The following is a 17,955-nucleotide window of genomic DNA, read 5'->3' as shown; positions in this document are numbered from 1 at the left end:
CATATCAATAAGAATGCTTATTATCTTTTTAATTAAAATTTTTGTTTTGGCTGCACCATTCAGCTTGTGGGATCTTTGTTCTTGAACCAGGGATTGAACCTAGTTCCTCAGCAATGAAAATGCTGAGTACTAACCATGGACTGCCAGGGAATTCCCAAGAATGTTTAAACATTAAAAATTTTTAAAGTTAAAAATAAGCCTTTTACAGTTATTTTAAAAAACCTTTTAAAATTATATTAAAATTAAAAATAATATTTTTTAAAGAAAAAAATAGATCTGTTTTCAAGCCCAACTGTCTACATATGTAGATAATTGTATTAGTTTACTAGGGCTGCCATAACAGAACAACAGAAATGTATTTTCTCACAGTCTGGAGACTGGAAGTTCAAGGTCATGGTTCTGGCAGGGTTGTTGGCTGCTGAGATCTCTCTTCTTGGCTCAGGGACACCTACCTTCTCCCCACTGTCCTCTCAATGGCCTATTTCTTGTGCACGCACATTCTTGGGGCATCTTCTTTACAGGGGCATCAGATTAGGTCCCCACTCTTATGACCTCTGCTGCTGCTGCTGCTGCTGCTAAGTTGCTTCAGTCGTGTCTGACTCTGTGCGACCCCAGAGATGGCAGCCCACCAGGCTCCCCTGTCCCTGGGATTCTCCAGGCAAGAGCACTGGAGTGGGTTGCCATTTCCTTCTCCAATACATGAAAGTGAAGTCGCTCAGTCGTGTCCGACTCGTAGCGATCCCATGGACTGCAACCTACCAGGCTCCTCCGTCCATGGGATTTTCCAGGCAAGAGTACTGGAGTGGGGTGCCATTGCCTTCCTTAATTACCTCTTTACTACCTTAACTGCCAAGTACAGTCACATCGGCAATTAGGGCTTCAACCTATGAACTCTGGGAGGGTTCCCAATTCAATCTATAGTAAACTCTCTGACACTCTCAATTAAAAAAAAAAAAGAATCCTTTTCTTTATGTAAAATGTTCACACTTTCAACCTCTAAAATATTTAAATCTCATTATCTTTAAGACCACCTCAAAGTACCAGGTGTTTCCCAAGTACTTTAAAGTCTTCATCATATACAGTTTGTGAAAATGTTTAAATCTAAGGTTTTCAAAATTACATGGAAATTATTTTTAATTCAAGGACAGGGAAAAAACCTAATTATATTTTTAAATAGAACCTGGTTTTATTGACAATACACCATTCTAATACCGATTATACACGAACTCTTGCCACAGACAAGTAATGAATATAGATACGGGTCACCTGTTTAACAAAACCACTACACATGATAAGAAGGAAACATTGAAAAGGAGTACTTTCAAATGATTTAACATAACACATACTTATTGTTACCACCTACCCCACATTTCTGCAAATCCTCCAGTGAAACTTTAATCTATTAAATATTTAGTAATGCCAGGGTGACTTATGCTTATTTTCAAATGGTCGCAAAATATGAACGTGATTCTAATGGAACAGAGAATAAATTATCCAAGTAAAAATATAGTGCCTGACTCAGCATTCTTGCCAAAGATCCTGGTTATCCTTCTGTGACAGGATCAACGGGGCACCTTGGGGTTCGTGATGCCTATATAATTATACCCCAAATCTAGGTCACAGCAAGCACCTCATTACACTGAGATTCAAAGAGCTAAACCTTTATTTCAAGGAGACAAACTTTTAGGATAGTCTTTTTTCCAATCTGCTTACATGCTCACATGTGCTTTGGCAATATATATTTAAATTAATACTAAGTCACTTGGTAGCTCTCTTTATCATTTATAACTGTTTCATGCACATAATCTCATATATCACCAAGAACACAATGCAAAAGGAAGTTATCGGAAGGAAAAACAAAGTCCAGTTACTATATGCAGTGTAGCAATCCCTATGGATTAAGTTACCAAAACTTCATGAAAGGAGAATTCAGAGTCAAAGGGACAAATGGAAAATGGTGCCCAACAACTGTCTTAAAAAGATATTTTTAGAGTTCAATGAGTCCCAATTTATTTCTACCACAGTATCTTTGCTCACTAGAAACACTGCAGTTTTTCTTTCCGTGCAATTTTGACCAGCTACCTGTCACTCCGCAGGGCTTTGCTGCAGCCTCTGTTCCCTAAGAAGCTTATTTCTTTCTGCTTCAGATCCTTCAGTCTTCAGTCTTGAGATGATTACTCAGAGTGTGGATTCTAGCCCTCCAGGGTCAATCTCCCAGTCCCAAAGGCAGAATAAATATGGAGGCTTGATATGGCAAAGGCCTTGGGTGATTTTCCTTTAAGGGGCTCACCTAAGCCAAGATTGAGGCTCTCCACTCAGACCCAGAACACCTGAATTCTGCCCACGACAACATCAAGCCAACACACACCCCCTTAGTGCCCATCACACCCTGCCCAGCAACTCTGCCACCATCAGAACGTGGCCCCTCACGTAGCTTCATCTTCCTTTCTCTTTCTCAATGTCTCTGAGTCACAAAAGTTCCACTCCTTCTTAACCAGCTCTCTTTTTCTAACTTCCTACAACCAAAATATATCCCAGGTTGCAGAGACCAGAACCAAAGTTTTTCCAGTTGCCTGGAAAGTTACTGAGGTTACTCAGACTTACCGTTGGTGCCTTTGATGCACGGAGCGGATTGCTGAACTCGGGTCATCCTTTGTCTGTGTCGGAAAAGTGGAAGGAGGCAGCGACCAGCCAAAAACAAAGTCCCCATGAACACAACAGGTCAACATGTTTGGGCTGAACAGGTGCTAACTAACTTGGGGAAAAGACAAGGGGAAAGGACCCGAAAAGTGGTGAGGAGATGGTTTCCTTTCCAACAGAGATGGCGCAGCGCTCGTGGCGGCCAGTCATCTCCAGGAGTGAGATCTCACAGACAAGAGATGATTTATGAGCCTAACTAAAAGGGCGGTCCTTGCGCCGGGAGAGCAGAGTCACCCTAGCAAGCTCCTCCCACATTTCCCCTGCCACTGACAAGCATCAGCTTAAGATGCTCGTGCACCTATATCTGATGAGACTTTAGCCTCACCTGTAACCTATTGTCCTCAGAGATCTGGTTGCCTCTGCTCTTTCTCTGGGAATGAAAGTTCTTTCTGTAACTGAGGACAAGAGTGTTTTGATGTTAGGGATCCTGACACTGCTTAGGGGGCAGTCCCAAACTCCTGAGCAAGAATCCACGTGAACTGAGACAAAGGCTTTGTCTCCAAAGGCAGTTTCAATTACGACTCCAAGATACCCTGTGCTCTATTTGACCTCAGTACCCTCGGCCTTTTCAAGAGCAGGGCTAATCTCTTTTCCAAGCCAAGCCCCAGATGGGAAGAAAAAAACTCCAGCTGGAGGAACACCCTTATCTCAACTCAGGGCAGGCGGTATGGATGCCTGCCACCCCCAACCCCTAACACCACTTTCACTTCCCCAATGAACCCCCAAACCTGGAATCATTTCTACAGGAGTTCACTCTGTTATGAAGAAATCCTTTGTAATGAAGTTTGCATTTCTCTTTCCCCAACGTGCTGGGAAAGAATGTAATTACGACATATAGTCTCACTTAAAATTTAAATATATTAATTAAGAAGCTCCAATATTTTGGCCACCTGATGTGAAGCACTGACTCACTGGAAAAGACCCTGAAGCTGGGAAAGACTGAAGGCAAGAGGAGAAGGGGGTGACAAAGGATGAGATGGTTAGATAGCATCACAGACTCAATGGATATGAGTTTGAGCCAACTCTGAGAGATTATGAAGGACAAGGAAGCCTGGTGTGGTGCAGTTCGTGGGGTCACAAAGAGTCAGACATGACTTAGTGACTGAACAACGAATGACTGTGACATTCAATGGAACAATATAACTTCAATTAAAAGTAAGTACAATAAGACTATATAAATCACAGGGATGACACTGTTAAAACCACCTCTTAAAAAAACAAAACTGAATTCATTTTCATAGACTTCTTCAAACTGTGAATTAAAAAGCTCCTTTACCTGACGAACGAAGCTATTTGAGGTAGTGTCAGAAGAAGTGCTCCCATCGGATCCTTTAAATCTGTTTTTCCTTCTGGCTCCTTTTCCATATGACTACAAAAAAGAAAACCAAAGACAAATGAGATTATTATTAGACCCTCACACAGGAATCTAGACCTACGTCCAGAAAATGTTCTAGATCAAGACAAGGGATAAATTGCCATCACATGAGCATGATTAAAAAGTTATTGGAGACCAAACATATTCCACTTATATGTGGAATCTAAAATATGACACAAATGAACATGTCTATGAAAGAGACTCACAGAGAGAACAGACTTGCGGTTGCCCAGGGAGGCAGGTTGGGGAGAAAATGGAGTGAGAATCTGGAGTTAGCAGATGCAAACTCATATACAGGATGGATAAATGACAAGGTCCTACTGCACAGCACAGGGAACTATATTCAACATCCTGTATTCAACATAATAGAAAAGATGAAAAAGAATGTATATATGTACATAACTAAATCACTTTGCTGTATAGCAGAAATTAACACAACATTGTAAGTCAACTATACTTCAATAAAATAACGTATTTTTTAAAGTGATTGGTGGAATCACAAATATTTATTTCAAATCAGTGACTTTATAGGGAGGAGAGGGTTCTAGAGAAAGCATTTCATAGTGGTGAATTGGGCTTCCCTGATGGCTCAGTGGTGAAGAATCTGCCTGCCAATGCAGGAGATGCAAGTTCAGTCCCTGGGTTGGCAAGATAGTCTAGAGAAAGAAATGGCAGCCCACTCCAGTATTCTTCCCCGAGAAAGCCCACGGACAGAGGAGCCTGGCCCGCTGCAAGTCCATGGCGTCACAAAAGAGTTGGTCATGACTTAGTGACTAAACAACTACAACAACTGTCGAATTAAAATAATTTAAGCTCTGTTAGCATATCTCTGGTCAAGAGGCAGAGGCCACTAAAGATAATACATTAAAAAAAATAAACATTTACATGTAGGAGGGACTGGGGCAAAATTACTGTGAGAGGAAAGCAACTTGTCAAAACCCTTCCGAGAGATGAGTGCAGCTGTTGCTAGTCAGTCACTCAGTTACGTCTGACTGTTTGTGACCCCACGGACTGCAGCATGCCAGGCTCCTCTGTCCTCCACTATCTCCCGGAGTTTGCTCAAACTTATGTCCATAGAGTCGATGATGCCATCCAACCAACTCGTCCTTTGTTGCCCCCTTCTCCTATCCTCAATCTTTCCCAGCATCGGGGTCTTTTCCAGTGAGTCAGCTCTTCACATCAGGTGGCCTAATTATTAGAGCTTCAGCTTCGGGATCAGTCCTTCCAATGAATATTCAGGGTTGATTTCCATTAGGATTGACTGGTTTGATCTCCTTGCTGTCCAAGGGACTCTCAAGAGTCTTCTCCAGCACCATGGTTTGAAAGCATAATGAAATACTGTTTCCCAGCAGTGCTGAACAGCCCCTTTTTGGTTCTTTTCATGTTTTAATTTATAATTCCACAGGTATTCCTATATTGGTGTGGTCCTTGCACATGATGGCTCAGGAACCTTTACAATATAAATTCTGACTACCTTTACATATAGATAGATTAGTATAGGTTGATCAATCTAGATGAAATATGAATGAAGTAGTGTCAATTCTTCATATTGTATGGATTTAGAGATTGGTTTTGGGAGATGTCGAAAGAGCTATGGAAGTGGTAGTGAATTACATGAAATTAAAACATTTTGTACAATTTTTCTGGCCCATTGTTGTAATGTTTGAATATGATGTGAAAAGCTTGTTCTTTTGTTAATAGGAATAGAAAAGGGTTTTATTTGAGCCACTGAGAACTACAGCCTGAAAGACAGCTTCTCAGACAGCTCTGAGGAACTGTTCTGGAAAAGGATGGTTTTCACCAGTTTATTTTTTTTTAAATTTTATTGAAATATAGTTGATTTACAATGCTGTGTTACTTTCTGCTATACAGCAAAGTGACTCAGTTATATATGTGTATATATATATACACACACACATATATATATATTATTTTTTATATTCTTTCCTATGATGGTTTATCACAGTATATTGAAGATGGTTCCCTGTGCTATATAGCAGGACTTGTTCATCTCAAAAGCCTGCTTTTTAATCACTCAATTATTCTGCTGGGAAGGCAAGAAAAATAAATTTTATGGAATTGTAATAATAAGTAGCAGTAGTAAGCATTTAAGAACAGGATGTTAAAGGTAAGACAGTTTGTCTCAGTAGTAGGATAAAGCCAAGCACAAATCTACAAATGAACTTACTTTTTTTTTAAAACTATATCTACAGCTTACTTTCAGAGCACTAAAAATAAACTATACATTCATTTATGGTTAATTCTAGACAGGAATAAAGGTACTGAGAAAATCACAGATTAAAATATAAATAAAAAATAGCTCAGCACTGAGCTTTACAGGTAAATATACACAGGCAGGGATCCTGAAGACCTTGAGCAAGTTTCTTAACCTCTCTAAACCTCAGTCTTCTCATCCTTAAAATAGTAAGACTTACCTTCTAGGTGGTTTTAGGTATTAAATGAAGCAATGTATTTATAACATTTACTGTAAGACCTAGCACATGATAAGGGCTCAAAATAATATTATAAAATGGGACACCCACATTAGGGTGACAAGGGTGGAGAAAAATTGGGCTAAAATGTATTATGTGTTTAGAAGGCCCACAGAGACTTCATTGGATGATCGGAATTAACAAAATTTGCTTTTTTAAAATCACCACGTTCGGGTTTTGAAAATGCTACTTTTGTTATATTTTACACATTCATATGGTTTTCATTAAAATAGAAATATAAACCATAATATACATAGCACTTAGGCAAGCTGAAATCTCTTACAAACATTTGTGTTATGAGTAATTTAGATGAATCTGCAATCAGTGAGAGGGGTGGTATAATTTTAAAGCAAAAATTTGCCTTAAATATGTTTGTTCTCTTCCAAGTACTGAAGGGATTTATATAATACAAATGTGTTTCCATGGCATTTAATTAACTCTCGACTTCATAAAAGGAAAGACAATCTAGGCTGGGCTTTCATAATACAAGGTTCTCTTCACGTAACAGCATATTCTTCTTACTTTTGTAAACATTATGCAGTAAACTGTTGAAAAATAACATTCTTTCAACAATGTTCTTCCTTTTCCAACTATTATGGAAAGGTTCGCACAGAAGTGTCTTCCAAGGCCTAGCAATGTGAAAGTTTGAAAGTCTCCTTAAAATTAAAAAATAAATTTTTTATATTATTCCATGTGGTAAAATACTTATTACCTTGAAAGCAGTTTTAAAGCCTAACATATTTCCTTGAGGGAAGGTGAGGGCAGGTCTATGTTAAATTTACTATGTAGCTTCATTTGGAGTATAAATTATCTTTGAGAATAAAAACAAAATATTCTATCATCCCAAATGCTGTTCGTGTCCCAACAGCATTGTTTGGACATGGGTGGGAAAAGCTGCTTTGAAGTCATACCGTTATCATTTATTTTGGATTTTTATTTTTATTTATTTTTATTTTTTTTATTTTTATTTTTTTCAACAAAATGAGTCCTTTATTAAGCCTGTAATGTACTAAGGGCAATAGACAGAAAACAGGAAATATACAATTCTTTTAGCTGGTTATATATGACTTAGAATCCAGGCGTACACACAGTGACAGATAAATATGTTTTTACTATTCAGCTGCTTTGGAGTATAAGCTTTTTTCATGGCTGCTGACACTGCCCAGCAGGCACTGTGAGAACCACACAATATTTAAGACAGCCAGTCCCAGGGGAGGCTGCTGTTCTCTGCAAAAAGTGAAACACGTTTAAAAAGTCATTTTAATTTTTCTGGCCCCTGAGGACACTGTTCATAAACATTATTTCAGGTGTACTTGGCTACAAATGCCATGTGTCCAAGTTGGATTATTATAGGTTTCAACTGTACTAAGATACAGCTGATACACTTAAAAAAAGATGGCATACTGAATTGCACACAAACTGGTGATAATTTATTTTTATTTTTTCGGCCATACAACATGTGAGACCTTAGTTCCCTGGCTAGGGATCGAACCCATGTCCTCTGCACTAGAAGTGTGGAGTCTTAACCACCGGACCACCAGGAAAGTCCCCTGGTGATAGTATTGAGAAAAAATCTTTTCCTTCAATCACTTAAATGTATGAGGGATGATTTATTCAAAGTGTTTCTGCTTAACAGTGTTAAAGCAAGTTCTTATTCATTATATATGTTTACTAAAAGTCAAAATAGATATGCTTAATTACACTTCTATTTACTAATTTCAGCAGTACTTTCTCTCTTATAATCTCCTTTTTAAAAAAATGTAACTGTTGAGTGATGCTTCAATAATGAGTTATTTCCTATAACAATATCCAGGATGAAGAAGAAAATAATTAAAGCAACTTTTGCAAAGCTAATAGTCCATCTTTACATGCTTTTAAAAAGGTTAGTGAAAATTAATACTACCATTCCCAAATGAAGCTACATTAAGTTCCATACATATTTAAAATTGAGTCTAACTTACTAAAATGTCATCTATATAAGTTATTCAAAATTCTGGAAAGTGAGGATCAGACTGTTTCAGATGAAGGAATTTAAAAAAAAAACAAACTGAAGGCCAACCCTCACCCAAATGGTAAAAGACAGGAAAGAATAAGTATTCAAATATGTAGCTGCCTAAACTTGGAAAAGAAGTATAGTTTTCTTAACTGGCTACTTCAAATGCAGCTACTTTTATGAGCAATGGGGTTTCTAAATTTTTTTAGCAACACTAAGTATCTAAACATCTGCTATTAAATATATGAAATGATTAATAGAGTTTCAGGATGTAAAGGAAGAGAACACAGCCAGGCTGTCAAGAGTGCCAAGCGCAACCCATAATACTCTCTAGGATACATCCCTACAGTCTAAAAGTCACTAATGTCCACTCATTGCCTCTTATTAATAGTTATATTAGCTTAATAAGGAGAAGGAAGTGGCAACCCCCTTCAGTATTCTTGCCTGGGAAATCCCATGGACAGAGGAGCCTGGCAGGCTACAGTCCATGGAGTCACAAAGAGTCGGACACCACAGAGCACGCACATAGGTTAATAAAACCAACCACAGCAAATAGGAAAAAAAGAAAACTGTGTACAACATCACTCATTATTACAGAAATGCAGATCAAAACTACAATAATGTATCCCCTCACACTGGTCAGAATGGCCATCAACGAAAAGTCCACAAACAAAAAACAGAGAGGGTGTGGCGCAAAGGGGACCCTCCGACACTGTTGGTGGGAATGTATGTTGATGCAGCCACTATGGAGAACAGTATGAAGGTTCTTTAAAAAATTAAAAATAGAACTACCATGTGACCCAGCAGTCCCATTACTAGGAACATACCCTGAAAAAGACCCATTATTAAAAAAGACACATGCGCCTCAATGTTCATTGCAGCACAATTTACAACAGCCAGAACATGGAAGCAACCTAAATGTCCATGGGCAGGTCAATGGGTAAAGAAGAAGATATGGCACATATCTACCAGGGACGACTATTCAGACATAAAAAGGAATGAGACTGGGTCAACTGTAGGCATGTGGGTGGGTCAAGAGTCCGTCATACACAGTGATATAAGTTAGAAAGACAAAACCAAATACCATATATTAAACATATAGAGAGACTCTAGAAAATGGTACACACGAATCTATTTGCAGGCAGGAACAGAGACATGGCATTGGGGTCAAAGGAGGGATGAACTGGGAGATTGGGATTGATATATGTACACTGTTGTTGTTTTAGTCACTAAACTGTGTCCGACTCTTTTGCAACCCTCTGTACTGTAGCCTGCCAGGCTCATCTGTCCATGGGATTTCCCAGGCAAGAACACTGGAGTGGGTTGCCATTTCCTTCTCCAAGGGATCCTCCCAACCCAGAGCTGGAACCCGCATCTCCTGCTTGGCAGGTGATTCTTGACCACTGAGCCACCTGGGAAACCCCCATATATAATCTATGTAAAATAGGTTGCTAGTGGGAAGTTGCTGTATAACACAGGAAGCTCAGCTCGGTGCTCTGTGACAACCTAGAGGGGTGGAATAGGGGGAGGTGGGAAGTGATCTATGTATATATATAGCTGATTCACTTTGCTCTTCAGTAGAAACTAACACAATATTGTAAAGCAACTATACCCCCAACACAAAAATAAAAAATAAATTACCTCTCCTAAAACAGTAGACAAGTAACATTTCAGAAACCAGAAAAAATTTAAGAAATTACCACAAATATATGAATGACATTAAAAAGATATCCACCATTCACCAAGATTGTTAAGATCATCTTCATCTGAAAGAATGTTTTCTTTGATACTAAATAACTTTTAAAGTTGGATTGCAATCTTAAACTCAGCAAATGGTCACATGATCATTGAAACCTAATCTCTGTATGATTGGAAGCAGACAGTAGTTAATTACAGCAGACACCAGTTAACTAGAGACTTTAGCCCAGTTTTGCACACAAAGTTGGCTTGGTGGCCCCTGGGAATAGTTTTGAAGATGTCAGCTTCTCTGGTTGATGAATAAGGTAACAGTTCTCCTCCCTATGAACTGCTCCCTGTGAGCATAATGCTGATAACCTGAAATTAGTTTCCAGCCCTCTTGATCAGCATTCACTGCTATTTATCCCTTCCAAATGCAGTCCCTTCCAAATGCGGACTTTCCTCATCTTAGGGTCTGAAGCAAAGGCAACCAAAACTCCATGGAGAGGACTCAGACAGTTAATATCCTCATTTACCATCAGTTTTGGGTGAACGAGGCTATCAGGTCCTTTACTAGGAGAGAAGGCAGTGAGATATCTCCTCCCTAGAAAAGGGAAGAGAGCAAGTTCTCCATATGCATTGGTTTACACAAAAGCAGAAAGGAATCAAGAAACAGAATAAATAGAGCTCTTCAGGTAGAGAAGGGAGAGGAGACAAGGCCAGGGAGGGAGATGGTCAAGGGCCAAGCTTACCTTCTTCACGGTTTACCTCCAGCCATGTTTGGAAAGAACTATTAAGATAGTCCCAGTCACTTAAGTGGTGTCATAATTAATCTGAATTCCCTGTCATTGTGAAAGTCCATGTTGTGCCATAAACTCTTGGCAGGACCAAGACAAGTCCCCACAGTCACAAAATCTAGGAGGGCGAATTCTTTACACACACAGGATTAACATATTTTGCTCAGCTTCTCTCTCTTTTTATTTGAGTATAATTGCTTTACAGTGTTGTGTTAGTTTCTACTGTACAGCAAAATAAATCAGCTATATGTATACTTACATTCACTCATTTTTGGATTTCCTTCCCATTTAGGTCACCACAGAGCACTGAACCTACTGTGCTATACAGTAGGTTCTCATTAATTATCTATTTTATGCATAGTATCAATAGTGTGTAGATGTCAATTCCAATCTCCGAATTCATCCCATACTCAGCTTTTCTTAAAAGGACTAAGGCAACAGACTATATAATTCAATGCAACCAAATAGAGCAACAGGTAAACTAATTCTTTACATAAAAGGAAAAGAAAATAGAATAGGAACATAAAACCACAAAACCAACTAAATCTCCGGTCACTCAGATAGACAGATATTATGTTTTGAGGTTTAAAACGCACTCAGAAATCCTGATGAGCAGGTTTGTAAATTTCGCCCAGGCAATGCCAGAACAAAATCCCATCAGAGAGGCAAGTGACAGAGGCTGGGGGCAAAGGTTAGACAAGCAAGGTTAGAGGGGCAAGACATGGAAGCCCAGGACCCAAGTCCATTATGCAAAGAGGCTGCAAAGGCTGAACTGAACCTCAGACCCCAAAAAGTCTCTGGAAAGTGGTACTGACCTGGGGGAAGAGCTGCTGCTCTTTTTACATAAAGAACCTTGCTGCAGGATTCAGGATGTTGCCCTGACCAGGCTGTATTAGACAATGTGCTTGAGAAGCATCTGGCAAACTCGGATGGGGTGGAGCCAGCCGGGTTTCGTTGCCAGGAGCAAAACAAACAGGCCCTCTGCTTACTGTGCGTTCATCTCCAGGTGCAATTGGAGGTCCTGGTTACCAGCTCTTTGAGGCCTAAGTGCTGAGATCCTGCTCTTGCTTCACCTGTTTCCTCCTCTGCTGCATCCTGGTCTCAGTTCCTTTCACCCTGAGTGTGCATCCACCCAGCCTCCATCCAGATCTGTTTAACTCCCTGGAGAATTCCCAGTGCTGTGCTTTTAGACTGATGCTGTCCAATAGAAATAAAAGTCACCTACGTAATAGGAATTTTCTAGCAGTTCTATTAAAATGGTAAAAGGCAACAGAGCAAGTGAATTGTAATAATGTATCTGGCTAAATGTATCAAAGGGCATCCAGTAGTCAAGATGGTAAAGAATTCACCTGCTGGGAGACTTGGGTTCAAAAGATCCCCTGGAAAAGGAACTGCAACCCACTCCAGTACTCTTGTCTAGAGAATCCCCATGGACAGAGGAGCCTGGTGCGCTGCAGTCCATGGGGTCTCGAGGAGTCAGACACGACTGAGCGACTTTCACTTTCGTGTCCCTGTGATTGCACTTTTGATATATTGTGCTGTGCTGTGCTTAGTCACTCAATCGTGTCCAACTCTTTGTGACCCCGTGGACTGTAAAGTCCATGGAATTCTCCAGGCCAGAATACTGGAGTGGGTAGCTGTTCCCTTCTCCAGGGGAATCTTCCCAACCCCACTATCAAACTCAGGTCTCCCGCACTGCGGGTGGATTCTTTACCAGCTGACCCATCAGGGAAGCCCAAGAACACTGGAATGGGTAGCCTATTCCTTCTCCAGAGGATATTCCAGAATATCCTCCAGACCCAGAATCAAACAGGGGTCTCCTGCAAAATACAGGTCTCCTCTGAACCTCTGAAAGAAATTGACTTTCATTGAGATAATATCCTTGATATTTCTTCATCTCTATATATACTTTTATTTTTTATTCATTTTTAATTGGAAGATGGCTTCCCCAATGGCACAGAGGTAAAGAATCCACCTGCAATGCAGAAGACATGGGTTCCATCCCTGGGTCTGGAAGATCCCCTGGAGAAAGAAAGGGCAACTTGCTCCAGTATTCCCACCTGGAAAATTCCACGGACAGAGGAGCTTGGCAGGCTGCAGTCCATGGAGTCACAAAAGAGTCTGACGTAACTAATTGACTGAGTACACACACAATTGGAGGATAATTGCTCTACAGCGTTGTGCTGGTTTTGCCATACAGTGTGAATCAGCCATAAGTATATATGTGTGTGCATGCTAAGTTGCTTCAGTTGTGTCTTATTCTTTGTGACACTATGCAGTGTAGCAGGCCAGGCCCCTCTGTCCATGGGATTTCCCAGGCAAGAATACTGGAGTGAGTTGCCATGCCCTCCTCCTCTGCTGCTGCTAAGTCGCTTCAGTCGTGTCCAACTCTGTGCGACCCCACAGACGGCAGCCCACAGGGCTCCCCCATCCCTGGGATTCTCCAGGCAAGAACACTGCAGTGGGTTGCCATTTCCTTCTCCAATGCATGAAAGCGAAAAGTGAAAGTGAAGTCACTCAGTCGTGTCCGACTCTTAGTGACCCCATGGACTATAGCCCACCAGGCTCCTCCGTCCAGGGGATTTTCCAGGCAAGAGTACTGGAGTGGGGTGCCATTGCCTTCTCCTGCCCTCCTCCTCTAAGTATACCCAAATATATGTATACATATATATATGTCACGTGTATTTTGTATTTTTAAGTTATCTGCATTTTCAGTTGATTTGTACCTGCCTACTTATTTGATCTATATTTTGATGTCTTTTAAAATGTGTATTTTACACGTACAGCACATCTCAGTTCAAACCAGTCACATCTCAAGTGCTCAGAAGTCACATGTGACTAGTGGCTACTGCGGTGGATGGCACAGATTTGGAGTTTTGGAAGGACAGCGTTCAGTCAGCAACTTGACTTTGGAGGCAGACTGTGTCCAAGTTTGCACTGAGACTGTTCAACAGGTTACCTTAAAAGGGATGTGATATGCTTAAATCTACACTCTCAAGCATTTGCAGTTAGATTGTCACTTGCTTCTCATGTAAGAAACAGATCTATTTTGTTTACGACCACCTCCTAGGAATAGAGAGGAGGAGGGTGCCCCCTCCCTTGGCAGGATTTCTGACAGGAAAAAAGATCTTTTGCTTTGTTCATATAGAACATGCAGTACAACCCAGAGGTGAAAGAGAAAGGATTCTTCAGACCAATGACTGCTGAGAGAGAGAGATTTCACAAACGAAAACTCCATTTCTTGGGGGAATTACAGTGACTCAGTGTTGCAAAACAGAGGGATGCTCCAGAGACAGTCTTTTTTCCCCAGGTGGTTTATTGCTGGCCTAGCCTGCCCGGAGACATGGAAGAGATGCCTTCCCAAGTTTTCACAGCCCTGTGATGACATGATTTATTAGATATCAAGTAAACAAGGCAATGTTTCCCTCAGATAATGGCTGTGATATGAACACAATTTAGGGGAAAATGCTTTCATTTTTGGAAGGGAGAACAAGGAGAAGGATGCTGATGCAGCTGAATGTTTATGCCTCTTTACCTGCCTCTGTTATCCATTCCTCCCTGCCTCTCTCATTCAATCACTTGTAATTCCTATGGACTGGGTCTCTGGACTGTGTCCATCCGTAGTCCTGTCCTATCTATTATCTTTTCTCTATTTTCAGTTTAGACCTCATTACTGCTTGTCCAAACCGTTACATCAGTCTCCCCTCCAGCAGCTCTGCCTCTGGACTCCGGAGACTCTCAGCTCCCATACAGCATGCTCCCAGGCGAATCTTCTCCATGAGCTGTTACTCTGCTCCTTCCCTCAACCTCTTCCAAGGCTTTTTGTTGTTCATTACATTTCAGGTTCCAAAGCCTTCAAGATGCGGCCTCAATTGCCTTGTCAGACTTCTGCTTGACTAAGCTCTAATCTGTACCTGTCCACGCTTTTCAAACTAGGGATTACAAATGTATCAGACTTGTAACTGCTGTTACTTGGCAGTCAGAATAGCTCCCTGAAGAGCTCTGGAGCATCTCTCTGATAGTCTGCGGAAATCTGACCCAGACTTCAAATCCCTTCTCGAATGCTACCTCTTCCATGAAGTCCTTACAGATTACTCCAAATAAAGTATCTCTGATCTTTCCCTTAGCAACCATCTAAGATTCAGTATTTCTCTTAGAGCCCCATGCCATACAATAGTCATCCATTCACCACCCTTGCAGCTACTGGAATGTACATTCTATGAAGGTAGAAAGTACATCATCTCCTTTCTGAATCATTTCCATGTTTGCAGCAACATCACAAATACTTGTTGCCTTACGTTTAACTACATAAATCACTAAGTAAATTAGTGTCTCTTATCTGCATGCAGTCATGCTTTCTATTTTGCCCTAACTTTGATCTCCAGGAATTCAGGAACTCTATTTTTATCATAAGAATAAAAACTGGAGAGGAAAAAAAAAAAAAAAACCCTGAAGGAAGATCAAAGAGAAAAGAGGATCTAAAAGTCCTTTTCTCCATCAATATTTAAGACCTTCATCCTAAAAAAAAAAAAAAAAAAGGAAGCCCCTGAGTACATTTCTTGCTCTCATCTAACCTAGTGAGTATCTAGATAAAATCAGGAGCCTAGAACAAAGACAGGTGTTGGTAAGAATTCAGGCCCATTGGCAGGGGCCAGATGGAAATGTAGGTTGTTAGTTACATGTCCCCACTCGGTTCTGGCAGCCTAACAGCCCAAGGCTGACTAGAATCTAGCTGTTTTACCTCTAGGAGAGAATGAATTCCTCTACAAAAGACGTGGATTTCTGATTAAACAAATGATTGGTTTCTACATTTTTTTCCTGCATTTCAAATCAAAATGAAAGGTGTGTTTTAATCTGCACTTTTAATTCCCAGTGATAAAGTTCAACAAAGCTCCATGACCATGCCACTGGAACTACCATTATTAATAGTATTAAAATAGCTAAAGCAGTCAGTTTCTATCACCTATGAAAACAATTAAGCAGCCAAACATTTTATTACTGTGGCCCACTCCTGCCGACTTTACTACAGTAAATAAGACTAAGGCATTCTCTCCAGCATATACAAATATAAAGTACACAAATTATGTACTTGGAAATTTGACATAAGTATAAAACTATAGAATCTTCCCACAATTTACAATCTAGCAAGCAGAGGTTTGAAATCAACAAGCCAGCATCACTAAGCGGAGGCATTCTCCAAAGTGATGCTTGAAATGAAACCCTAACCTCTTCGCCAAGCAGCCCAGTTAGGAGTCTTAAAATATTTCCCTGCTAAGAGAAAAGTTGAGAGACTCCTTACCGCTGAGAACTGGAGGTGTCTGTAATCCAAACTGTACCTGCCAAAGCCTTACGTAAAAGCCACCTTATCACTGCCCAGTGCCTACAACTGACATCTCCTATTTCACAACGAGCAGCAACCCGGAATTTCCCCAGAAACCGCTAATACTCATGAGAAGGTGGCCTCGGAGCTCTCTGAGATGGCTAACATTTCAAGACCAAGAGAAAAATAAAAACTTTCGCGTCCCCAACTCTCTCTCTTCTGCAGCGAGCGAGGGGTCCAGGCAAACCTGGCCAGTGCCAGGAGGGGAGCCGAGCTGTCCCAGCGGTGTAACGCCCGGGTGCCCAGAGGGGTCGCAGCTGCTTGTGGGGAGGCAGGGGCAGAGCGCCCCCTCCCACGCCCCCCTGCCCGCTCCCACCCCATCACACGCCCCCTACTCCCACCCCGGCTCGGAGCTGGTCTAAAAGGGTCGGCGTCGGAGCAGAGTTGTAGAACCCCCCCGCACCCCCCACCCCCGACTCACGATCTTGAGCAGGTCCAGTCCGCCCGCCTGATTCATGGCTGTCCATGCGCCTCTCCCGGGAAGGGGCGAGGAGGGCTGGCCTCGGGGGGCAGCGTCTGAGGACCTGGAGGTCTCCCCCGCCCCCTTCCCACTGGCTTTGGGGAAGCAGAGGAAAATGGAAGCCGGAGAAGAGCCGGGGTTGGGGTGGGGGGAGAGCGGGAAGGCGGAGAGGAGCTGGGGGCGCCGGCGCCCGGAGAGGGAGAAGTGGGTGGCAAAGCGCGAGGGAAGGAGGCGGAGGCGGCGGGGAAGACCCAGGCCGGAGCGGACGGCCGGGCGAGGGATCCTAGCAGAGCAGGCGGCGGGCGGGATGGAGCCCCGGCGCCCGGGCGGCTCACAAAGGAAGGGGAGGGCGCGGCGCTCTCGCTACCTGTGCGGCCGCTCCGAGCGCCCCCGCGGGAGCCGCGTTCTCCAGCAGTTCCATCTGGATCTCCTGCGCCACCACCGCCGCCGCTGTGGGAGGCGACTTGGACATGTCGCTCTGGACCATTGGCGAAAAGTCGGCCGGGAGCCAGCAGCCAGGCCCCCCCGCCCCACACCCCCCGGCGGTGGGTCCCCTCCTCCTTCCCCCTCCTGCCCGCTCCGGGGGCCGCCCGGGGGCTCGAGGCGCTCAGGGTGTGGGGCGCGGCCGGGCCAGGTTGAAACGCAAGGCGCGGGGGAGCCGGGCGGCGGGGGCGCTGGCAGGGCGAGTGCCGAGCGGGCACGGGAGCAGCCGGCGCCTGGGCAGGTCCTCGCCGAGAGGGAGGGCGCTCCGGCCGCGCGAGCCCAGGGGGAGGCGCGTCGGCCGGCGAGAGTGACAGGCCACCGAAACACCCAAAAGTTCCCCGCGGGAGGCGCGGGCCGCCGGGGCCCCGGGCGCAGCCGCCGCGCGTCGCCGTGGCACGCGCGCTGGAAAGTTTTCAAAGCCGCGAAAGCGAGGCCTCGCGCCCGGGGGCTTCCTTCCCCCGGCTGCCCAGTTCTACTCCCTCCGCTCCCCGCGGGCGGGAACAGGTCGCTGCGGCGGGGTACCCGCGAGGCTCCGCGCCAACCCTGCGCTCCTGAAATCTCTCGAGGCCTCGAGCAGCCCCGCAGAGCAAGTGCCTCC

At 43.0% G+C, this 17,955-nt stretch overlaps 1 protein-coding gene across 4 annotated transcripts in view; it reads right to left on the bottom strand.

Moving 5' to 3' along the window:
• CACNB2 (calcium voltage-gated channel auxiliary subunit beta 2) overlaps positions 1–17,744 on the bottom strand; it is a 415,600-nt gene extending 397,856 nt beyond the window's left edge. For 2 of the 4 annotated variants that reach the window (XM_069547610.1, XM_069547607.1), the window contains exons 1-2: positions 17,242–17,425; positions 3,977–4,069 (exon numbers count right to left, since the gene is read on the bottom strand). In XM_069547610.1, the coding sequence (XP_069403711.1) occupies positions 3,977–4,069; positions 17,242–17,361 (213 nt within the window). In that variant the 5' untranslated portion in view covers positions 17,362–17,425. Of the gene's footprint in view, positions 1–3,976; positions 4,070–16,835 lie in introns of all 4 variants that reach the window. The other 2 variants (XM_069547606.1, XM_069547608.1) reach the window with 2 other exon arrangements.
• Between the last annotated feature and the right edge of the window lie 211 nt (positions 17,745–17,955).

Source organism: Ovis canadensis, chromosome 13 (assembly GCF_042477335.2).
Source record: "Ovis canadensis isolate MfBH-ARS-UI-01 breed Bighorn chromosome 13, ARS-UI_OviCan_v2, whole genome shotgun sequence".
NCBI lineage: Eukaryota > Metazoa > Chordata > Mammalia > Artiodactyla > Bovidae > Ovis > Ovis canadensis.
This window is presented reverse-complemented; position numbering and strand designations above follow the sequence as displayed.